Below are 24,237 nucleotides of genomic sequence, written 5' to 3' on the forward strand. Positions count from 1 at the left end.
GCCATTATTATTTTTCTAACTAAATTTGTAACATGAAGTATGAATGAGATCACCGATTTGTAGTCATACCCCTCTATGGCTGTGCCGCAGTTATACTTATTAGAATGCTTGAGCGTCTCCAGCTGTCCTGGGAGTATTAGATATGGTGTCTGTCTGTTTATTTTCGACACTATGACCTTGTTTCAAGAAAGATTTAAGGCAGCTTGAAAAGATGCATGTGCTCTATCGAGATAAAATAAGTTTAAAAATAACAAGGCAAGGGGAAGGCTTTTTATTCTATTCCCCAAACATTCCCGTTCTTGCCAAATTCCATAAAATTGCCCATGGGGTTGATAGAAACTATCCCTAGATTGGGTTATTTTACCATATGATGAGAACTGACTTTGGGGAGGGGGTAGTGTTACGTCAGCTTATTTGCCTTCTTTAATGTGGACAGCAAAAACAGAAACCACCAAGAACAAAAATCATTATCCAAATATCACTACCTTTTGAAAAACCGTTTTAATGATGTTTTAAATGGTCATGAGAATTAAAGTTCATATTTAGAATTAATTTCTTTTCTGTTTTTTCAAGATTGAAATGCCCATATGAAACAGCTGTGGAATTAGCTGCTCTCTGTCTACAAGGTACATTATTCTTTAGTGGTAATTAGCATTTTAATGTTATTTTCATTTCAACAAATGAGCGTCTACTGTGTACCAGGCCCAGTGCTCCACTTTGGGGTGTAAATGAATATGATAACGGTCTCCATCCCCAAGTAGCTTGCGATCCTAAAGAAAGGCAGGCATACAGAGTGCCGGCTAGTTCCTTCAGGAATAGAGGCCTGCAGGAGGCATGGAAGAGGAAGGCCCGTGGGAGGATGAGGAGTTGAAGATGAACAAAGGAACCGAGGCACAAAGTAGAAAAGGGCAGGGAGCTACCAGCAGTTCAGTGGGGCCGGAGGCTGAAGTTCAAGAAGCTGGATAAGTGGATGACCTTGGACCCCATTGAAAGAGCATGACCTTCATGCTGTCAGCAGTGATGCCTTTAAAACCTTTTAAGAGGGAGGCAGGCCTGGTCAGTTGTGCATTTTAGAAAGGCTGCGCTGGCTGTGATGGGGAGAACGGACTGGAGCCACATAAGACTGGGGCTAAGTCGGGGTGCACTGACAAGGTGTTGCTATGATAGAGGAAACTGGTGAAGGCAGAGGGTTAAATACACACACGCACCCCCATACCCCTACCCACCCACCCACCAAAAAAACAGCATTGGTGGTACAAGGAGAAGGACCTGGTCATTAGACTTTGGTGTTGAGCAAGGAGTCAGAGATGACTCAGGCTGTTACCGAGGATGGGTGGTGGCAACTGTGAATGGTGAGCAGAAGAGTTGGGCTCTGTGGAGGAGACAGTCTGTGCAGGGCTTCTTGCCTGAGAGGTACCAGTGAGTCCTCCAGTAGCTTCTTGAGTATGCACAGCTGGCTGGATCAGAGAGGTCAGGCTAGAAGGATTGACAGGGGAGTCATCAGCATGTGGGTGGGAATTGGACGGTCAGAGGTTTACCTGCATGGCTGTCCACCTTGACGGTTCCATCTGTATGATGCACTGGTGGATTTTAGTTTAAAATACCCATGGAACACTAAAGTCTCCAGCACTAATTAAGAGGATACTAATGTGTAACTGCACATAAGGAATTTCATCAGTACACCAGACATATGTTGTGGACTCATTTACCAGTGTATTCATTGGCTTATATGGGATAATGAATTATGATGTATTCATTCATAATTACTAATTATTTTTGAATACCATAATAAGATTTGGCTTCCTGGTTTTGTATTTACTGATTTTTAAAAGTTGATCTAAGTCTTTTCAAATTATAAAATGAGTACACGCTTATTCTAGAATATCAGGACAGCAGCACCACAATCAGACAAGCGGAAGGAAGGAAAGGAACCCACTGTCCTACTGGCACAGACAACCAGAGTTTCTACCTATGAGTTTTGAGTGGAGTTTTTAAAATGTAACTCTGATCAGTCATAGGCAAATTTTTTGTATGATTTTTCCACTTATTTTTAGTACATGTATTTTGTCATGTTTATGCTCTTAAAGATGGTTTTGAAGGACTGCAGGTTGCTCCCATTCTCTGAGACTTCATCCCTTAGTCACCTTTAATTCTTAGTGTCTGATGGGGTTTGGCATACAATAGGTGCTCAGTAAGTACGGAATGAATTGAATGAAACTGAAGAGCACCCACCTCCGCCAGGACTTTGGTTGAAGGGGAGCCTTCCCATGTGGTCTGAATGCACTTGTGGTGGAGGTGACAGTACTGTCACCTATAACCGTCTGTGCCAGAGAGCATGCTAAGTGCTTCCCATCCGTGTTTTCCTGATACATGAGTCCTATGGTAAGTGCCGTAAGGACATGGAGTGGCTTGGGGAACTTGAGAGTGGACTGTCCTCTTTGGCCACGTACAGAGTTCACGAGCTTGCCAAACAGCATCCACGCTAGAGTTTCTGAGTGTCCAGGAGGTCGTACTATCAGGCTTAGTGGCCCAGCAGTAGATGTCAGGGTGTAGTTAATGGGATGAAAACATCCATGTCAGACCTGGGGCCACCGGTTCACTGGAGAGGTTTCTTCCTAAGGCCTTGGCGTGATATGCAAGCCTGTTCCTTGTCCTGAGTGATCAGAGGATGAGGCAAACGTCTTAGCATCCCACCCCCATGTGATGAAGGCATCACCCATGCTCACAAAGTCCAGCTCCAGTAGAACCAGTAGCCTTGCCCCAGAGCCAAGGCAGACAAGGATATCAGCTGTGAGCCCTTCTTGGAGAAATTACCCATTTGAGTTGGAACCACATTAGTGTAATTTAAGATGTAGTCGTTATGTCAGGTACGAATAAAAAGGCTGAAGACTTAGACACACAGAGGTCTAGGGGAAATTCTTGTTAGACTGTCCCTCCATGCCTCCTCCTCTCTCCATTCCATCAGTAAATGCTATAGCCTGCTTTCCAGTTCAACCACAGTGGAGCCAGTTTGCCTTGGACTAGAAAGACCGCTAGAGCGCCTCTTGAGGTTTGAGTGAAGTGAAGGTTGTGTTTCCTCCCCTGCCTGAGCCTTGAAGGTGTGTCGTGCTGCGGTTGTCCTTGAAAGAATGGTGCCTCCAGAGGTGTGATGCGCTCGCCCTGTGTGGAGGCCATGCTCCTGAGGGAGCTAAATTGATGGTAGATTTGAAAATTAATCCAGGCAAGAAGAAAAAGAAAGGAGGAGGGAGAATGGGACAATCATTTCTTGTGTGTCCAGGATCTTGTTTCATCTTTGTAACAGTTTCCATTTTATGGATATGACGTCAGAGACCCAGAGCAGTTAGTGACTTGCCCAGGTCACACAGTATATGTGAGAGAGTTGGAATTGAAGCCATCCTGTGTCTGAGCTGTTTCCGCCAGTCTCTACACCTTCCACACCCAGGACCCTGGCTGCAGGGTTTGTAGATCGAGTGAAATGTCCTTTTGCCAGCAGATTCTTGGAAGGCAGGCATGCTACCTCAGAATGGGTGTGCCAGGCATCACATAGGCCTGAGTTGTCCAGTACTGGTGAGGAGGGACACCGGTCCCCTCGCCTGGTCTCAGGGAAGCCTTGTCATTGTCTGGCTTCTCCCTCCTCCTCTGGATGATGGCAGTGGCACCATTAATCCAGTCTTGTCCAGACACACTGGTAAACACAGGGCTCCACTGGCTCACTTTGGCCCGTGGGTGCAGGGGAGGGGTGTTTCATGTCAAGGAGACCCCTTCCCAGGCTGCCCCTCTGGCGTTGCGAGATCCTTAGTTTCAGGGTGACCTCTTGGTCAGAGGTCGGTGGTGGCCTTCATCCTTGGGAGCCCAGCCCTCACTTTCTCGGGCCAAATATTTCCAGAGCAGTCTTCGTTTGTGACTTTGCCCAAGGTACCAAGCAGCTGCACACCCAGGCCCAGACCCCCCTGGTGGTCTTAGGGGTGCCGTCCAGTTCAGAGTTGCAGACGAGGGGCTGAGGCTAGGTGAGGAGATATTCACTAGGTCCCTGCCCTGTGTCAGACCCTGTTGGGTACCTTCCTCCCACCACCCTTCTGAGTTTGGTATTATTGCTTCCTCTATGTGGACAGAGAAGGCTTATCCAATTCTCATAACTGCAAGCCACCGGGAGCCCCTCTCCTGGAAGGTGGGCTCTGGGATTGGGATACGCAGAAGTGGATGGAAAGGGCTCCTGGGCACATAGTGAGTTGCTGTCCCTGGAGGTGTTCAGGCATATGCTGGCTGGTCAGTTGGTGGGATTTGTTGTGTTAAGCCGTGGTTCTCAAAGCGTGTTCCCTGGGTCAGCCACATCAGCAGCACCTGGGAACTCGTTAGGAAAGCAAATTCTCGGGCCTTATTCCAGACCTACAGAATCAGAATCTTGGGAGTGGGGTCCAGCGATGTGTGCTTTAATGAGCCCTCCAGGTGATCCTGACGCACACTCAAGATCGAAAACCTCTGTCGTAGATCAGAGTGTGCACCGGCCACCGGGCGTCTTGTGAAAAGGCAGGTTTTGCTTCAGTGGGTCTGGGGTGGGGCCTGAGGTTCCGCATTGTGAGCAAGCTCCCAGCTGATGCTGATGCTCTTGGTCTACGGACCACGCTCTGTGTAGCCAGATATCAGAGGGACCTCTGGAGGATTCTTTTTCCTTCTGGGGTCTGCTTCCTGAGCTGCAGAGATGCGACCAGGGACTGTGGATTTTCTCATTCGTGTCCTGGAGCAATGGGGCCCCCCGTGTCCTCAGGCCCTCCATTCTGTGGGGGACTTGACAAGAGCCAGGACCGGGCAGCGTGCTTGGGGCTTTTTGCTGGGACCGCTCACGTGGCTGCTCCTCCTTTCTGTGCAGCGGGCTCCCTCCCAGGTTCTGCCTGAGTGGCTGCAGTTGCTCCTGCAGCTCTCACCCCCTCCTCCCGCACTCCCTCACTGCTTCCCTCTCCCTCCTGACAGATTTTTTTTCCCCAGATGCTACATGTACCGAATTCTTGATTGGTCCTCCCCAGCTCTGCAGCGCTGCTCAGACCTACCCTTAATGAGGGCCTTGTTAAATGGACATTTCTGGGCAGGTCCTCATTCCCTGCAATTGGCTTTTATTGCAAACTCAGGCTCTACCGCTTCAGGGGGAAAATGTAATCGAGGCCTCCCTTGGTAGGAGAAATAGTCGGGAGAAAGACAGTCATAACTAAGATGATGGTGTATCGCCCAATGGGGAGGGCGTTAGAATGATTCTGGGGGATTCTGAATGTACATGTGGGTACCGAGTGGGAGTTAAATCCTCCTGAAAGGAGAGAGTCATACACGAGGAGGGGGCCCTGTGCTTTGTAATCATGCAGAACACCCGTGGACGGGGTGCAGCAATAACCGAAAGCATTCAATGTCTCCTGTTTTCCTCCCTTTTATGAAACTTGCAGCCGAACTTGGGGAGTGCGAGCTTCCAGAACACACACCAGAGCTTGTGTCTGAGTTTCGGTTCATTCCAAATCAGACAGAAGCGATGGAATTTGATATCTTCCAGAGATGGAAAGAGTGCAGGTACCTCGATGCTACCGTCTAGCGTTCTGATGTATTTATTTTGTAATACGTAATCATTTGTCAGACTCTTTTATCTGCCAGCAGAATTGCTCTGTGGATGACTGTAAAATTGCAGCTCCGACATTTCACTTCTCTCCTGAGCTGCAGTCCTGTTTTTCCAAAGGCCCACACGACATCTCTTTCCAGAGATGTACGCTAAGAACCAAGCCACACTCGTGCTTCTCCCTCTGAATGACAGAGCCTGGTCCTGACTTGCTCGTTGCTGCCAGGGACGCCACTGCTATCCTGGCCTCCCAAGGGAAGCGACAAGGCGCTACCTCGATCCGTTCCCGCACCCCTGGGTCTCTATCCATGGCCTGGACTTCGAGTAAACCCGTTAGAAACATGCCCTGTTGTCCCTTACAGGGACACTCACATTTGAGACCGTGTGCTGTACAGCGGGCTATTTCAGGACACGAGGTCACCGCAGCCAAGTCCCGCCCTGTGATTTATCTCTTGGTTTCTCCTCCTTTCCCCCTGCAGTCTCACAGTTGTGTGCCTGGCCTGCCAGTGCCACCTTTCCTCCCTCCTGGCCCATCTTCCCCAAACGCTGCCTGTTCCAGGTCACGCTTGGACTCAGACACTTACCATGGTTTCCTGTTGTCCTGCGGTCGTTCTGAAGGACAGATGACTTTTTTGAAAATGGAAAGTGACGTTAGCGCATTCTTGTATCACGCTGAAACAACACAGAAATGTGTGGATGTCAAATCGTCTTGCCGCACCCCCTACACACACACTCACACTCACACACTCACACACTCCTCCCTGCAGGAAGCCATTGTTAGCAGTCAGTGGTGCATCCTTCCAGCCTTTTTCCTTTGCACATACATACACATTTCTACACACCAAAAAATTGTTCTATTTCCTCACGTGTTCATATAATAAGCCCTGCTCCGTCCTCTTTCTATCCAGTTAACAGTCTGTTCTTGGGGGTCTTGTGGTTTTAATATAAATCCGTGTCCCTTGCTCCTTTCACCGCTGTGTAGCATCCCTTGGTGTGGCTGTGCCCCTCAGAATTCTGTGGGTGGACGAGCTGCAGTTCACATGTGTCTCCGTTGGTTTTTCGAAGGGGAAAGAGCCCTGCCCAGGCGGAACTCTCCTATCTGAATAAAGCGAAGTGGCTGGAAATGTATGGGGTAGACATGCACGTTGTCAGGGTAAGAACCGTGTGCGTTTACGTAACTGGGTTTCGCTGTGACTGAAAAATGTGTAAACTGTGCGAACAAAGTAACGTGGTGAGGGAACTGTTTTGCATTCTGCTCTGTGACGACCTGTTAGAACCCTCTACCGATTGTCACTTCGTTTATTTGTAGGGAAGAGATGGCTGTGAATATTCTCTTGGACTGACCCCGACAGGCATATTAATCTTTGAAGGAGCTAACAAAATAGGCTTATTCTTTTGGTAATTTAGTTTTGTCTAATATTAAAAATGTCTTTTCCTATTTTGTGGTGGAATTATATGTGATGGATGATTATTGAGGGATATTTGCAACACCCAGATTCATTTTAAAAATACACCATCGTCTTGTATTTGCGGGTGTATTGCAAGGGCAGTGGAACTTCTGGATAATCACACTTGAATGAATGAATGATTTCTTTAGCAAATCTAAGCTTAAAAAGTAGAAAGGAAACTGCTGTTTGATGTAGAGATGGTTTTCCTGCAGACCGTACTTTTAAAATGTTTTCTCTCTGCCCAGGCCCAAAATTACCAAAATGGATTTTAAAAAGAGCAAACTGACCCTCGTGGTGGTGGAGGATGATGATCAGGTGAGCCTTGCTCCCGTTTTTCCTCCTCGCGGGGAATAATGCTGCGTCGATGTTGCAAATGCTCATCTAAACGAGAACCCTGTGCTTCGCCCCGAAGGGCCGGGAGCAGGAGCACACGTTTGTGTTCCGGCTGGACAGCGCCAGGACCTGCAAGCACCTCTGGAAGTGTGCCGTTGAGCACCACGCCTTCTTCCGGCTGCGGATGCCAGGAAATAGCAAATCAAGTAGATCGGACTTCATCAGGCTGGGGTCTCGCTTCAGATTCAGGTAGGAGCCGTGCTGCCGCCACGATCCTGTGTTTCCGAGGAGGGCAGCAGCAATGTTTTCTGTGAATGGAGCGGTGGAGCTGCGTCCAGAGGGATCCTGTCCCTGCTTCTTTCTTAAGACCTGACCTTGAGTTGAGTCTCTGAAGCCTTTTTTAAGTCTCCACATCCTCATCGATAAAATGGGGCTACTAATAACAAAATTATTAATGGCTGATATTTAGCTGGAGCTGTGCTAATACAGTAGATTCTAGCCACATGGGACTATTGAGATTAATTAATATTAACTAAATTTTAAAATGCAATTTCTCGGTCTCACTAACCATGCTTTAAGTGCTCAGCGCACATGAGGCTGGTGGCTGCTGTGTTGGGCAGTGCAGACAATATAAGTATCGTTGTGGAAAGTTCTGTCGGCCGCACGGCACTAGAACCTTTCACGTACCAACTCTTCATCCTCATGGCAGCCTTAATAAACTAGGTCCTCTTATTATCCCCATTTTACAGATCAGGAAACTAGGGCCAAGGGGTTACATAATCTGCCCGAAGTCACACACAGCCAGTAAGTGGTAGGGCCGAGATTCAACTGCAGACACTGTGGTTCTTAGATTTCTAACTGTTACTCTGTTGCCTTTTACATGCCAACGTTCAGAAATTTGGTGATGATTAAGAATGAGAGCAAATGTCAGTGTGTGTGCAGGTGACCCAGAGTAGGCTCTGCAAAGGGTCGAACCTGAAAGGCCCTGAAGAAATGGAGACTATATTCTGATTTTTTTTTTTTTTTTGCTTATGATTCTAAGACTGTGTGTCTCAAAATGCACTCAAAGTTCCTGGGTGTTTGTTGTTTATGACCTCTTCTAAGACATTTGTAATCAGAATCCATGGATGGGCACGTGTGCCTGTACGAATAAGGCCTGGGAATGTGCATTTTGAATGCGTTCCCATGGTCTATTTCTGAGGCACATTTACAGATCTGAGAATCGCTATTACAAGATCCAAAACTTCACACCGTTTCATAACCTCTGCCCACACATAGCATGTCCTTGAACTCTGTTTAAAATGCCAGAAGATTTGCTCATTTCAAATTTCTCTACCGTGCAAAGAAATGGATGTGCTCTTGTGTTTAAAGAATTATTTTGTTTGATTGTATTTTTAAATGCTGTGGTGGGGGGGGATGGGGGGGCGGGGACCAAGCCCTTTTTTGAGAAAGGATCGACTCACGGGGTTCTGTGGAGGATGGAAAATGTCAGAACTGCAAAGGTTAGCGGAGACGTCGCGAGGCATGCTGATGTCTGCTCCAGCTGAAGGGAGGAGGGAAGGGCTGCTGGGTGGTTGCCAAGGTAGGCTTTTCCATCCTGGGAGGAAACTCCCTCAGGAGTTGGCCCTGGCCAGGCTCCCTAATGCTCTTTGAAGAGAAGCATAAGAAGGGGAGTTTGGAGACGAGGTTGCCCTTTGGAGGCACTTAGAGCAGGTGGCAAGTGGCTCCTTCCAGCCAGTAAATCATACACTGAGGGCAGCTGGAATGAAGCAGTAAGAGATCAGACCAAAACAGCCTACTTCCTGGAGGCTGCAGCCAGGCGTCGCTTTGGTTGAAACCCAGAAAGCTTCGGCGAAAGAAGTAATGTTTCCCTTGACAGAGCAAGGAAAGCCAAGGTTTAGTGAAGTGGTCATTGACAACAATCTTTGAAAGGAGTTAAATGTCTAGGTCGTCTGTTTCGTGAAAGGTTATTTTATGTGCAAATCAATGTTCTCTTAGTCAGTACTCGGCCCGGCTTCATTTGTGCAGCTGAGTGGCTGGTACCTAAATTGCGGGTTTTGTCCTTTGGTGGAAATAATCTGCCCCTATAATGCAGCCTAGGCTGGGCAACGGTGATTGTATTTCCAATGGAAGGCTAAATCTAGTGCATGTCTTTACCAAACGAGTTCAAGGTAAGTTGAAATTTACATTGGAGCTCTTGAAAAGTTCACTTCTAAGTGTGTATAATGTACTGACCCTCTGATATGGGTAGCGTGCATTAAAATGTTTACTTTCCAGTGGGCGAACAGAATATCAAGCTACACATGGCGCCAGGTTACGAAGAACCAGCACCTTTGAGAGGAAGCCCAGTAAACGCTATCCATCCCGGAGACATTCGACATTCAAAGGTGGTGTGTTCTCCGTTCTGCCTTGGAATTTTACATTATGCTGTAGTTGGTTAAGCCCCAAGAAGCTTGGTAAAGCAGATTTTGAAGGAACTTTCTATCATTCTGCTCTGACATTCCAAAACTTTTGACAAAACCTCAGTGGGATTCTCTTGACGGATTCAGGCCACTTCTGCCGTCCAGACATCTTTCCCACTGGATGCGTTCATTTTCTTCTTCCCCTTTTCCATATTTCTCTTCCTGAGCCTCTTCACTTCTTTTGCACCTGAGACCTCAGGAATATCATAGGTAAACACATTTCTTGTAATGGAAGATTATACTGGGTCTTGGAGGGAAAAAAACAGTCCCTTCTCTCCTCCATCTTGCAATTTGAAGTGGGGACATCAGTCTCGTGCTAACCAGAATTCTGACTGCGTCAGAGCTGATCCAGAACTTTTAAATACTGGACTCGGATCCCACGGTCAGTCCAGACACGTCCTGCCCTTTAGGTTAGCCAGGCCCTAGGATGTCTGCCCCTCCCCCACTTTCCAGAACTCTGAGCCACGTCTGTCATTTACTGCTGTGGCCTCACACCTATTTGAGGCCTGGTACCCAGTACCGGTTCAATCAGTAAATGAGGAAACCGGGCTCGTTTCTGTTTTAACCCAGCCTCGAATCCCATCTCTCTAAGTCTCCTTGGCCACACTTGATTGCTCCTCCATTCGGGACACCTAGTTTAGCACTAAATTGTGTGCTTTTTTTGGGTTTTTTTTGGTTTTTTTTTTTTTTAGGAAGATTAGCCCTGGGCTAACTGCTGCCAATCCTCCTCTTTTTGCTGAGGAAGGCTGGCCCTAAGCTAACATCCGTGCCCGTCTTCCTGTACTTTATATGTGAGATGCTGCCACAGCATGGCTTACCAAGCAGTGCCATGTCCGCACCCAGGATCCCAACCGGTGAACCCTGGGCCACTGAAGCAGAATGTGCACACTTAACTGCTGGGCCACTGGGCCAGCCTTCCATGTACATTTTTATAGCAGGGCCTCTGCCTTCTCAGCCCGCCTCACCCCTTCCTATAGAGTGTTTACATGTAGTGGCCATTCCACGTTTTTCTTGTATGACTCAGGACTTAGTGGGCCTTTGTGGGACCTGACACCTATACTTCTCCTTCTAGAATCTTAAACCTTGTGTTCTCCACTGTTTCCTTCCTTTTTGAACCAATGGTGCAATGGCCTGGCAGCCAGAAATTCTCTAAAGTCTTTCTGGGCTGCTTTAGTGGAGAAAAAAATACCCAGAGCCCAGGAAATGTGGCCTGGCCTTCAAGAAAGACCAGAGGGTGAGAGGATGGGGGCGTGCCCAGAGAAGGGTGCCCAGTGGGTGTCGGGTGATTGATTGCAGGAACTGGGAGTGACAGTGATGGGGCCGGGGACGAGAGGATGAGAACTCTCTGTCCCAAGGGCTGTGTTAACCTCCCTGATGAGCGTTATGCTTGTGCACGTAGCAGATAGAGTCACAGTTGTCCAGGAACACCCCAGAGTAAGGAAGAACTTTCTAGTGGGGCTGTCCAAAGTTAGCACTGTAATGAGCTCCCAGTCCCTGGAGGTGTGTGTGGGCACAAAGGGGGGGACCCCTTGGTGTGGCTACTGCAGAGAGGAGGGGGTGTCCTGTGGCTTGACCCCATGAGATGGCTTTAGAGCTCTGCCAGCCTTTAAAGATTCTGTGATTCTTTCTCTTCTCCTTTCCTGCCTGGCCTCCATTCTCTTTTCCTCCTTTATTTTAGTGCCGTTTTCCCCAGCCAGAGTTACGGCATCATTGAGAAGCTTTTAATGATTTTCCATGCCAGGCATCCTTTTTAAAATGAAGCAGGGTCTAGATAAATAAGCCCACCTCTCTGCATGGCCTCCTCCAACTCGCCCCTGCCCCTGTCAGAGGCATCTGTCCTGAGCTGCTCAGTACAGATTCACGCTTGTATTTCAGCCTTTCTCGCCTGATGCTGTTTTCTGTTTGACACCCCCGCCTGTCTCTGTCCGTGTCAGGACTGTCTTGTCTCTTCATCCTACAGTGCCTGGCCCCGGGAACACGCTCGGTGAGGGGACTGGGGGGCAGGGCGCAGAGGAAAGGCGATTTACTTTTCCTCTGGAAAGGGGATAGTAACCAAGATGAAGATTCTGCCTCCCGGGGTTGGGACTGCTCAGATCACAGAGATCTCTTTCCTGGTCATTGTCATCACATGATAAAAGTGACAGAGCTCTCTAAGATGTCGTATCTCTCTGTTTTTCCTTTAAAGCGAGCAACCCAGTGATAGCGGCTCAGCTCTGGTAAGTGCCCCCAGTCTCTGGGGTACAGCTCTTCTGTCTAATTATTGTATTTATTTGCAGTGTTGACTTTTTCCTTAATACGATTAAATCACAGAATGAGTCACCTGATTCTTTTTTTTTCTTTTTCCTAACGCCTGGCTTTACCATCCTCCTGGCTTTCAATAAGTACACAATAGAATGTTCCAAGAGAGTGTTTTTTTGGAAAACACAGCTGCTTTGTTTGAGTAGCTCTGTGCTTTGTTTACTGTAACAGTGGGTGATAAAGGTGCTAGGAATGTGTGCAGCGCCCTATGCTAATGGCATTGTGGCGGTGATGGGAAAGCAGGGCTGTGCTCTTGCGCAAAAGCTCCACGAGAGCAAATGCCGGATTCACTCAGTGACGTGCGGGTGCTGTAGTCATGGAACGTGGAAGACCTCAATGAAACACCTTTACTGAAATTCCTGCAGGAGAAAGAACTCGTCACAAAACTGAAACTCCAGCACAGGTGTCGGCAAACTTTTTCTGTCATGCGCCAGAGAGGAAATGTTTTAGACTTCGCAGGCTCTGCTCTCTCTCACAATTGCTCAGCTCTGTGGTTGGAGCATGAAAGCAGCCAGAGACAATATGCCAGTGAATGAACACGACTGTGTTCCTGTAAAACTTTGCTTGCAAATGCAGGTGGGCCAGCTTTGGCCCATGGGGCGTGATTTGCCAGCCCCTTCCCTGGCACAGGTGTTGGTGATCTTTCCCATACATTGGAATCATCTGGTGAGCTTTGACCTGCCCCTCCCCACGCCCCAGCCAGGCCCAGACACCCCAGGCTAATTGAATCTCTGGGGTAGTGCCCAGGCACCTGTGATTTTTAAAGCAGCCAGGTGATTCTAGTGTGTGGCTCACATGAGAACCGCCATCCTACCCCGCATGGACCTCTTTTTCTCCCTCTGAGACAGCTGTTCTTTTCCGTGAGTTTTGACTTGTTAGGAGGACAGCCCATCATGCTGGAGAGTCACAGACTCTACTTGCTTCAGCCTGTGCGTCCAAGCTCCAGCCGCTGACCAGTAGCCCAGTTTAGTTAGCCTCTCGGTCATCCCAGGCACAGGTCTCGGGCTGCTGGGCCCCTCCCCAGGTCTTTGAGATCAGCAAAGCTTAGCCACGCTGTGTGCTCTCGGCAGTTGGCAGAGCGTGGCACGTGGTGGAGCGGGGAGCCGATGCACTGGTCACTGATGAGAGCACTGACCAGGGATCAAGAGGCCTCTCGCCCAGCCCCAGCTTTGCTCTAACCCAAAGGGGTCCCCTTTTTCTCTTTTGAAAACAACGAGCTTGGGCTAGGTCAGTGTCTTTTCAGACTTTTTTGGCCTCTGATTTTCACCCACCAGAAGAAACCTGACATAGAAGCCCAGCATAGAGAACAGAGAAAAGTGAAGCCACTCTGGATGAGGGGGGAGGGAGGGGCTGGCACCTGCCGCTCATCTGTCCCTCACCCCCTGGTAGCCCCAGGGCACCTTCCAGGACCCCAAGGTTCTAGAGAACCTCCCTGGCTCCTTCTGTCACACAGCCGGAAGCTCAGCCTCCAGTGTGATTCCAGACTCAACCTGCAGCGCCGTTCTGCTGGGGGTCTAGCGTCTGACCCTTGCGTCTGTGTTCAGTTCTCAGCACCTAATGAAGGGACTCGGGGGTCCTGTTGAACTGCTGCACATCATGCCCTGCCCCCGAGGGTGGGAGGAGGTTGCAGCGTTCCCATCCGGGTTGTTTGAGGCCTGTTTCTAAGGTGCCTTGCAAGCGGGGAGCTAAAGGTATTTGCACCTTTCTCCGCCTGTTAGCCTGTCGTGCTTTCAATTCTCAGGGGCTTGTGAGTTACAACATTTCTTTCCTTTGTGCCCTAAGAAAGTGATTGTTTTGTTTGATTTTCCCTAATAAAATTACATTTTCCTCTTAGCATCTAGTAGAGATTATATATATTGGGAACTAAAACTAAAAAAAAAATCTCCACCAAAAAAAAAAAAACAACCTAGCAAATATGCGCTTTAGGAACAAATGAGCTAATAACAGCTGTTGGCTGTTCAGTTGCTCTTTGCAGCCTGTGGGATCCTGGGGTGAGTGGGCTTGTGTTGGGAGCCGGGATGAAATCGTGCCCTGGGCTGCAGAGGTGATACTAGAAAACAGCCCCTTGCAGAACACTTCATCTTCCTGATGACATCCAGCCAGAGGTGCAGCTGGCCCGGAGCCTGGCTCTGTGCACTGGCCCTCTCTAAAAACTGGAACACAGAGCCATTCAAACCCCAAGCGACACTCATAACAATGATATGTGTCCCTCTCATTGTGGGAGCAGCAGTAAACCTTGATCTCCAGCACACCGCCCTAGCAACGTAGCCCAGTGATTGTGCCGTGTTTGTTTGTGGTTTTTTCTGACAGATGCCAAGCTCGCATATTAAACACATTGCGTTTTACACCAACCTCCTCCGCCCATATATATATATATATATTTATATATATATATATATTTTTTTTACCAGAGTAGTTATACTCAAGAGTCCGTCAAAATAGGATCGTGCATGAGGAACCCTGAAGCTTTTCTCGGGCCCTCGGAGAGCCAGCTTGGCTTCGAGGAAAGAGTATAGGCTTCAGCATTGAGCAGATTTCGGTTCCAGGTCCGAGTCTGCCTTTGACTAGGCAGCTGACCCCGAGCGGGTTTCCTAACTTCTCTGTTAGGCAACCATTCCTTTATCTGTAAAATGAGGTGGTAACGTTTATTGACCTCATAGCTTTGCCATGTGGATTAAATAATAACAGATGTGAAGTTCCCAGGTCAGAGCCTTGTATGGAGTGAGCATTCCAGAGTGGTGGCCCAATCATGGCAGTATGGTGGCTAGCAGTGGGTCACATAGTGGTCGATGTTCAGCAGTGGCCAGCGGCTCTCCCTCCAGCTGGGTAAAGGTCTGAGCATCGTGGGAGCTGCGTGGTGCTGTGGGCCACCCCACAAGGCCAGGGCAGGCCTGGAATGGGAGCTAAAATTACTCGGTTTGCCCAACTAAAAGGACTTCCTTTTTGTCACCAAAACGTGGCGTCACAAGCAGGATTCTGAAGTGTGACCTATGTGTTTGTAGTTGTGAGCTCTAAAGTGACGAATGAAAGTTGCTGTTTGATTTCCCCGGTTATAGGTTCATTTAAGCAGCTAATAATCAAAAAGAAATCATATTCATGAAAGTCCCTGACAGAGTAGGTAATGCTTAGCATTCGTTTATGATTGTTAAATAAATTAGTAATAATGTCACTTTACAACCTGTTACATTACGATTTTTCTTTTCTTTTTCAGCTCTAAACCAAATCCTGAAGTCCATAATTACCAGGTGAGAAATTGCTTTTAAAGGTTTTCATGTAATACTTCTCAAAGTTTCTAAATTTCCCACATTGAACAGCCTTTATGCTTATAATCAGATTTTGAAGAAATAACAATATATGTCTTTTCTGAGAAAACAGTGAGAGGAGAGCCCTTCCACATGACCCCTGCTTCCTCTTGGTCATCTGAGCTGCCTGTTTTTCTCACCCTTGTCGACTAGCAAGCGGCAGAGACATATGACTGAGTTTCTGGGTGGTCAAACACAATCTCTTAGGAACACTCAAGTGAGGCTGTTTTTTATCAAAGTGTGTTCTTGGCCCAAGGGAACATGAGTCCCTTGTGATGTGCCTCCAGGAAAGGATGTCTTAGTCATATATTCAGGAAACAATTGCATCCTTCGTTCCCCTTCTGAGATCTTACATTTCCCCCTGGGGTGTCAAAAGTACTGAAAAATCCTGCAAGACGTATGTTTTATTTTTTAAAATCCCATGTTTCCAAGAATCATTTGGTTATTGGACAGCCCTGCCCCCATAAAAAAAAAAGCTAGCCTCTCGCCTTCTTCTTCCCCACTTTTTTTTTTTGGTGGTGGTGCACCTATTAACATCAGTGGAGCAGTGGTTTCCAGAACTTACTATGTATGGCATTGTGCTAGGGCTGTTGCCTGCAGATGGAGCATAGATATGTTTCCATGGCTGGCATTCTGCTGTTGCACAGGATGGCCAACCAGAGCCCACAGCCCCTGCCCACCCACCAGTACCCGTGGGCAGCGCTCATGGGCCATTCATAGCCTTCCACAACCTGCCTCCAGCTCGCTTTTCTGCATTTATCTTCTCCCAGTCTTCATCACACATCACATGTTCAGCTCTCAGAGAATTATGTGATCGTTGCCCCATAATTTCTTCCCGCTGTTCCTTTGCCCATGCCTGGGATTCCTTTGCCTCCTTTCTATCTGTACACTGAAATATCCTTCAGACCACACTTAGAAGCCGTCTCCTCCCTAGCCTTCTTCACCCTCTTGATTGCGAGTCCCCCGCGCCCTACTCACCTCAACCCTACTGCACATTGCAACCGTCTAGAAAGCTTTAAGAAAATAACCAGTGCTTGGGTCTCTCCCTGGATTGACTGAATCAGAAACTCTAGGGGTGGGATCTGGGTATCAGCTTCCGAGCTCCTGAAGGTTCTGATGAGCAGCCAGGCGGGCGCCCTGGGTTGATGATGCCAACCTGGCTTCGCAGGTTGTCATTTGTTTGTGCTTAGAGGCAGCATCCGTGCCCAGTGACCTCCAGATCGGGCCAGCTTTCTTATCCTGGGCAGATGTGAATGTCCAACGGGTACTACTCTCCCGGGTTTCTGTGCCCTGTCACCAGTCTGGTTTTGAATGTCACAAGGAACGAAGCTACTCCATACTGAGTTCACTTTGGAGCCTTATTCTGTTGAGTCTCTTTCTTGATCTTTTGTTACCATAGAGATTAATGGGGGTAGGAGCCCCAACGTACGTTGTCTTTACAAGGACTCCAAATTATGTTTCAGGAGAATTTTGTGTTTTCTTCCACATGTTGAAATCTTGTTGCCAACATGCAGAACCTGGACGTGACTTCCGAGTTTTAAGGAGTAACGTGTAAAGCGTGCTTTGCACCTGGTAGGGGAAGGGCCAGATTTCCTGATCTCCTTGCCTTCTTTAGCTTCTTGAGTCTTCTTATTCACCGATTGGTTTTTTCGTTTTTGCGGGATTTTCAGGTCAGAGTGGCTGGAATGTTGTGGGGGAAGGCAAGAGTTGTTGATGAGTGGTTCTGCTCGAAGGAGAGAAATAAAGCAAGCAAGCCAGGCAGTCCCGGCTCGGGCTGTGCCTGTGCCCTCGCCGCCAGCCTCGTGGGGGTGCTCTCTCTGCACGTTCTTTGCTCAGAGTGGACGTCAGGGCAATTGTTTGTTGAAATCAGATCTGGGGAGGCTGGTACCTAGACCTTCTCAACATCTTTGGCGACCCCTCGCTCTGCGCCTTGCGAGTCTTAGAGGTCCTGGGTTGCTCTGTCAGGGCTTGGGAGTCAGTTGACCGGGAAGAGAACGTTCTGAGCAGTGGCCTGATAAGCATCTGAGTGCCGAGGAAGGTTTTCAGGAGGATGGTATTACAGCATTTGTCGTCTTCTGAGCTAGGCCAGGTTAGCGAACCGCAGAGGATAGATTGCTGTGTTCTCGAGGAGGACATGACTGGCATTTGCGGAGGGACAGTTCCTCATTGTTTGGGACTGTCCCTGGACTTACAGGACATTTAGCTTCCCTCTTCTCTGCCCTATAGTTAAAGGTAACTCTCTAGTCATTGTGACAAGCAAAAATGTACGTACATATTTCATTTGTCCCGGGGGAGGGGGAGGGCGGGGATGACTGCTCTGATTGAGAACCATCTAGGTTAATATTAAACAAATACTCCTTGACAACTTTAGAGTGTGAGTACATTACCAAAGGAGACCAAGGAAGGTTCTGGAATCTCCTCCTTCCAGGTCTTTATGGATAAGGTACTCACCCCTCCTAGTGAAGCTAACTTGGTTGTGTTTGAAGACGGGGAGTAGAATAGAAGGCCCATTTATATTCCATGGGTTTCTCTTTTGTTGAAGATCTGGTTGGTGGGACCTCATTTTGGGCCTGGCTGTGTGACCAAAACACCTGAAGCACTTTGGCTTTGGGCAAATCATCTAAACTCTCTGGGTTTCTGGATCCCCTAAGAGAGGGAGATGTGAAGAGACTGCGTCCGAGAGATTCTAAAGCCCTGGTCGGCTCTCACATTCTGCTTCTGAGATGTTCTCTCCATATTCCTTTTTCCTGGAGCATGTCCTTTTGGGGGCTGCAGACTTAGCTTGCTGACAGGCATCTTTGAGGGAGAGAGGGCCCTGGAATACAGAATAGGTGGGGAGGCATCTCAGCTCCATGAAAAGTGAATGAACTGAGTTGCTGAACACTTTCCATAACAGACAGTGGGCTTCTGCTTATTAACCGAAGCAGCAGTGGAGGGAGAAGGAGGGGAAGACGGAATTAAAAGAGTAACGGTGGCAAGAGCGTAGTGACTTAAATGTCAGGAGGGCCTCCTCCTCCCTGTAGAAAGTTGAGTCTTGAGAAGCCTCGGAGCTCCTGGCCGTGTCCAGGCCGGCTGCCCTCTGCAGGCCAGAAGCGGATCGGCAGCCCGGCACCGGCCCGGCCCGTCTCCTCTCCGCCAGCCCTGGTCATTTTGTGAGTCACCAGTCGGGATCTATTTTCGCATCTTAAAATGGTCCAATTCCTTCCTTCTGTTTTATCGTGATAGTAAGTGCTCTGGAGGGCTTGGGGGTATTTTGTTGCGGATCACATTTTAGAAAATCATTTTTATTGCTGAAACAAGAGAGAAAGAAAGAGGCCACTCCCCACCCTGCTGCCTTGGTGGCTCCCGCCAGCCCTTGTCTGTGCAGACATAGCTGTTACACACGGTTGTCGTCGTTTTCAGCAATGACAAATAGTTTCTGAAGGAAGAAATTGCTGGCCATCCTCCCCATCTTTCTGGCACCTTCCGTCTGTTCCCTTGGGAGAGGTGAATATTTCCCGTGCTGGGTGTTCTTGGGATCCCCCGAGGCAGCTGCTTTCCCCTGTCTTCCGAGGGCGCCTTCCCAGTCCCCTAGCCTTTGTCATGGGGAAACGTGGTCGTCCTGGGAACCAGCGGCTCCCCCAGCCAGAGTTGAGTTCGAGCCTTTCCATTCACGGCCCCTTGGCCCTCAGGTGGATGCCAGGAAAAGAGAAAGTAAATGAAGACCATTGAAATCAAAAGGTCGCCAAATAATCGAGTCTGGTGTTTTATTTCTAGCCTCAGTACCATGCTAACATCCACCCCGGCCAGCCTCGGTGGCACCCTCACTCTCCAAACGTCAGGTAAGTGCTGTGCTTGCACTGGAAAAGCGCAAATCCTACTGAGTTATTTACTGAAAATCTGCATCAGAGACAACTGTTACGTGTTGCCTTGTTGTGGCAGGATTAATGATTTGCAAAGCAAAAGAAGCCAGCCCTGAGTCTGGGTTTACGACAGCTACGCTTTATGAAATAAAAATGAATTGGGTGGCTTTTTTTTTTGTTTTGGGGTTTTTTTTTTTAAGTCATTCTAACCTCAGATATTTTTGGTTTGGTTTTATGTTTGAAATGTTACTTAAACCTTCTAAGTAACGTTTTCCTGTCCTGAGAATTCATTTGCTAAAAATGTGACTAACACTTGGGGATTTTTGTTGTGGGTTTTTTGAAAGGCTTTTTTTCAGGGATGGGGTGGCGACTTGTTCTTTGTGGCAGTGGATGTTTTTCTAAACCCGGGGCTCAGTAAATGTTTTCTGTAAAGGGCCAGATAGTATTTTCAGGTTGTGGTCTCTGCCATTGTAGCTTGAAAGCAGCCACAGACCAGAGACAAGTGAAGACGATAAAACTTATTTACAACGAGGATGGGCGGTGTTTACTCCTCTACCCTAATCTGCCAGAATCCTTCCTCAGTACACCGGCACCTGCCTTGTTGCGTTTATAGTGAGGCTTGCGAGTTTTTTAAGGCCAGCTTTGTAAAGGCAGACGCTCCTTTTAAGATTTAAATTTAGGTCCGTCTTAATTGGCGCTCGGTGTGAAGCTCTTTCAGAAACATGGTTGGTGAATTCCATTTGCATAAAGTTATTTCTTCGGGAGGTTGCGAGCCTGCCTTCTTGAGGAAGTCCGGAGAATGGAGTGATGGAAATCAGTCCATTCAGAGCAAGGCAAAGCAGAGCGATGAGTTTGTTGGCGATCCTGTGGGACAACAGTGCAGTTTTATCATAAACACGTGGCATTCGTGTAACTTTTTAAAGCAAGGTAGACTAGCGAAGTAATAATTCTACATGTTTCCGTATTGCGAAGGCAGTTTATTTTCCAGACTTGTGAAACAGAAGAGATTTCTATAAATTTATCCAAAGTTTAACGCTTCTTGTTGCCTGTTTTATCGTATTAGTTTTCTTCGGAGGCAGATCTAGTGCAGCATTTCGTGGTGGGAGTTCTGAGGAAGGCTGGAGTGGTGCTTCTCTCGGGTGGCCCTGCTCCCCGGGAGCATCAGCCCCACCTGGCTGTTGGTGCAGATTCTGGGCCCCATCCCCAGACCTACTGGCTGAGCATCTCTGGCGGTGGCCCAGCATTTTGTGTTTTATCAGGCTCTCCAGAGTTAGGGAAGCGCTGCTGGAGGTACCCCAGGACAAGAGAGTCCATTGGTCCCAGACTTTGGGCAAATGCTGCATAAGGCATTCACGGTGTCCCCTAGTGTGCTGGCAGCCCGAGAAGTTGCCATAGTAGGGGAACCTTTGTCCCTGCACCTGGCTTTTAGCGTTCCCCATTCTTTTTTTTTTTTTAAGATTTTATTTTTCCTTTTTCTCTCCAAAGACCCCCAGGTACATAGTTGTGTGTATTTTTTTTTCGTTGTGGGTCCTTCTAATTATGGCAGGTGGGATGCCACCTCAGCATGGCTTGATGAGCAGTGCCATGTCCGCGCCCAGGATTCAAACTGGCGAAACCCTGGGCCCCTGAATTGGAGCACGTGAACTTAACCACTCGGCCATGGGGCCAGCCCCCTAACATTCCCCATTCTGACTTGATCATCAGACACCCTTTGAGCGATGATGGTATAGCCATAGACAGAGCTTTTCTCCACTTGAAAGTTGATGGATCACCTGCCTCTGAATTTTAAAAGTACTTTTAAAGTAGAAAAATCCATTCATTTCTGTTTGTAACCCATCCCCATTTATGTGGTCCATGGTTTTCCCCGCCCACTCCTTTCCTGCTTGTGTTGTTTCACTCACATTTCTGAATTGTCTTCCATTCCCCCACTAACCATTCACTCTGCAAACAAAACAGGCCATCCTTTCAGGATGACAGGCCGCATTGGAAAGCGTCGGCCAGTGGAGATGACAGCCATTTCGATTATGTCCACGACCAGAACCAGAAGAACTTAGGAGGAATGCAGAGTGCGATGTATCGAGATAAACTCATGACTGCACTTTGAGAGACTGAAGCATCTCACTTCCATTCACCACCATAGTTTCCTTACATCCCATGAAAAGTGTCTTGGCATCACATGGATGTGTTTGTAAAAGTGTCTTTAAGAAATAGTTCTGGAAGGTGTTTTCAGTGTCCTTGTAAATATTTGAAAATAACCACAATAGCTAGTCATAATTTACTGTTGACTGCATTCTCAATAAAATGAAGGTAGTTAAAGGCTCAGGAATAATTTTGATATTCTCACCTTAAGCTTGGAGTAAAAGTCTATGTTTATCATATTGCTATGTACCTGATATTTCTTTGTTATTTAATGAGTGGTACCAAATAAAACCAGAAAAACTTGGGGGAGACAGCTCTGCATAGAATACCCTATAATCCAGTGGTGGGGATGGAGATTTCTGGGGTCCAACCTCTGCCATTGTATGATCTTAGACAAGCCGTTTCCCCTTGTTGGCCCCATTTCCCCCATCTGAAAAGATTGGCTTGGACTAAATGATGGACAAAGTCCTTTCCAGCTCTAAAATTCTGTGACTTATTAAAATTTAATATTTTTTGGCTGAGGACGTAACATTCAAACTAAATATCTCGTAGGAAACTGCAGTAGCCCCTTCACTAACAGGGTTACCGCTTTCAGAAGCTAAATAAAGCATATAACTTGTTAGATGTTATATAAACACAGGGAGACTTTGAATTTCATATCTTAAAGCAGTTTAGCCACTTTGAATTTTAGAGATTTTACTAATCATGAATTGCATAGCATCCATTTTGTTAGAATTTGCTGCTCAAGTACAAGAATAATTTTTTAACGTCTTAATGATTGGTGCTGCTACCTTGCTTGATTTCTGAAGACGTAATGATGAATACACACTGTCGGGATTCGTAGAATTGGAGAGTTGGTTTTTACCTTAGACTTTACTCTTTTAAAAAGCAACACGCCATCCAAGATGCATTTATGGCTCAAGTTAAAGCATGTCAGATTTTAATGAAGGTGTGCCAAAGCATTCTGTAGAATCAGATAGGATGGGTATTGCACAGTCTATTTGTAGAACCAGAAATCATTAGGTTTTCTTTTAGGGTAGAACTCGTACCAAAATATTTATTTGTTCCTATTTCAAGCCTCAAGTCAAACCTTTTTTCTATCCATAGATAGAACTGAGATATTTTTCATTAGTCTTTTTGTGAAATCAATTCTTGCGCCATTTTTATATATGTAATCTGATGCTTTTAAGCCTTTAAAACAAATGTATTGACATCCCTTGAGAGATTTTATTGCTCAAATCTGATCTTTTTTTTTGTTCCCACAAAAATCTACCCAGAAGGAGGGAGTCGGCTGCACGCCCGCTCAGTGGAGCCGATCCCCTCTAGACTCCGCCCGAGATACTTGTTTACAGGTGTATTCCATTTTAGCAGATGTTTTGATCCTCGGTGTATGTGCTGCATACAAATAAATGTTCTGAATCTTTCAATCTCATTAATACATTTTTACAAATGTGTTTTCAAGGAATAAAGATTACTCTTGCTTTTTTGACTGCATCTTCATTTTATGCTGCGCAGAAGTGTTGTTTGTGATGACGTAGGTAATGGGACAGTGGAAGTGCCATTTGGAAGTCTGAAGGTGAGCGTTCAGTTAGGTGGCCTGGAGCAAACTCATCCTAGAATGAGGCCGCTCGTAGGAAGAGTGGCTCTCTTCTTGTAGGCACGGTGGCTGAGGCGTTTCTTCATCTGGGGCCACTCCAATGAAGGTTCTAGAGCCTAGTTCCAGGTGGCAGTGGGGTTTCCCCTGTAACAGTCCCATGGTGAGGGTGGGTGTGTGTCCTGGTCACTGCTGCTGTTCCTGGCAGAAAGACTTCCAAACCTGTGTCTGTGGCCTCCTGGAGATTGTGTACACTGTCTAATACCCTCTAATAAATGCCTTTCTGCTTAAAGTGACTTGAGTGGATTCAGTTGTCTGCAACCAAGAAGTCTAACCAGTATGCATACTTACGACCTAGTTGTTAAACGAACTGCAGATTTCATTCCTCAGCTTAGTGGACCTTTTCTCGATGCATCTGACAGTGGTGATTACTCACTCACAGCTTCTTGAAACTCTTTTCCCTTCGTTTCTATGATTCTCTGATTCTCTTGCCTTTTGACTTTTTCTTCTGTCTTTGTAAAAACCACTTCTTTTGTCTTCCTATTAAATATTGGTGTTTTCCAGAGGGACTTTCTCTGCCCACTACTTTTCTCACTTCACACAGTCTACCTGGGTCTTCTCCTCCTTTCATGATTTCATAGTGCTGTTGCCCGGGAGCCATCATCTCGAACTCAGACAATGCCTGTGAACTTTTAGACTGACGTTTCAATTTGTATATTCCACGTACACCTGAAACTCCACATATCAAAAATTCATCCTCTTTTACTGAAAGAAAAACCCAAAGAGCAAAAAAAAACTTGCACCTGAATTCTCTCTTATCTACCCATGGTAGGAATTTATGCATCATCCATAGCTCTTCTCCCCTTCGCCACCCGTTTCCAGGCAGTCCCCAGGTCTGTTCAACTCTGCCTCCTTAGTATCTGTACTTAGCCCTTCCTCTCTCCTCATCAACATTGACCTTGAGCAGCCTCTTTGAGCGAGAGGTGCTCTTCCTCATCTCTCTGCCTCCAGTCTCTCCTCACAGGCTCATTCTCCTCACAGTCACTAGACTGATCTTTCAGAAACACCATCTGGTTGTGTCATTGCGATGCTTGATATCTGCCTGGGTTCTCCGTCTCCCAGATGATGAAGTCCAAGGTCTCCTCTATGGAATTCCCCTGCGATCTACTTCTGGCCTATTGCTCTAGCCAGCAGATCCCCACCCCGCATTTCTCACTCTCCTGTTT

General features: G+C 47.3%; 1 protein-coding gene across 9 annotated transcripts in view; it reads left to right on the forward strand.

Moving 5' to 3' along the window:
- EPB41L4B (erythrocyte membrane protein band 4.1 like 4B) overlaps positions 1 to 24,237 on the forward strand; it is a 131,757-nt gene that overhangs the window by 50,545 nt on the left and 56,975 nt on the right. For 4 of the 9 annotated variants that reach the window (XM_070519058.1, XM_070519061.1, XM_070519063.1 and 1 more), the window contains exons 6-15: positions 574 to 626; positions 5,430 to 5,550; positions 6,659 to 6,746; positions 6,903 to 6,991; positions 7,287 to 7,356; positions 7,454 to 7,623; positions 9,652 to 9,764; positions 12,022 to 12,052; positions 15,346 to 15,379; positions 19,193 to 19,257. In XM_070519058.1, coding sequence (XP_070375159.1) covers positions 574 to 626; positions 5,430 to 5,550; positions 6,659 to 6,746; positions 6,903 to 6,991; positions 7,287 to 7,356; positions 7,454 to 7,623; positions 9,652 to 9,764; positions 12,022 to 12,052; positions 15,346 to 15,379; positions 19,193 to 19,257 — 834 coding nt within the window. Of the gene's footprint in view, positions 1 to 573; positions 627 to 5,429; positions 5,551 to 6,658; positions 6,747 to 6,902; positions 6,992 to 7,286; positions 7,357 to 7,453; positions 7,624 to 9,651; positions 9,765 to 12,021; positions 12,053 to 15,345; positions 15,380 to 19,192; positions 19,258 to 21,234; positions 22,904 to 24,237 lie in introns of those variants that run through there. The other 5 variants (XM_070519060.1, XM_070519062.1, XM_070519064.1 and 2 more) reach the window with 2 other exon arrangements.

Source organism: Equus asinus, chromosome 10 (assembly GCF_041296235.1).
Source record: "Equus asinus isolate D_3611 breed Donkey chromosome 10, EquAss-T2T_v2, whole genome shotgun sequence".
Lineage (NCBI taxonomy): Eukaryota > Metazoa > Chordata > Mammalia > Perissodactyla > Equidae > Equus > Equus asinus.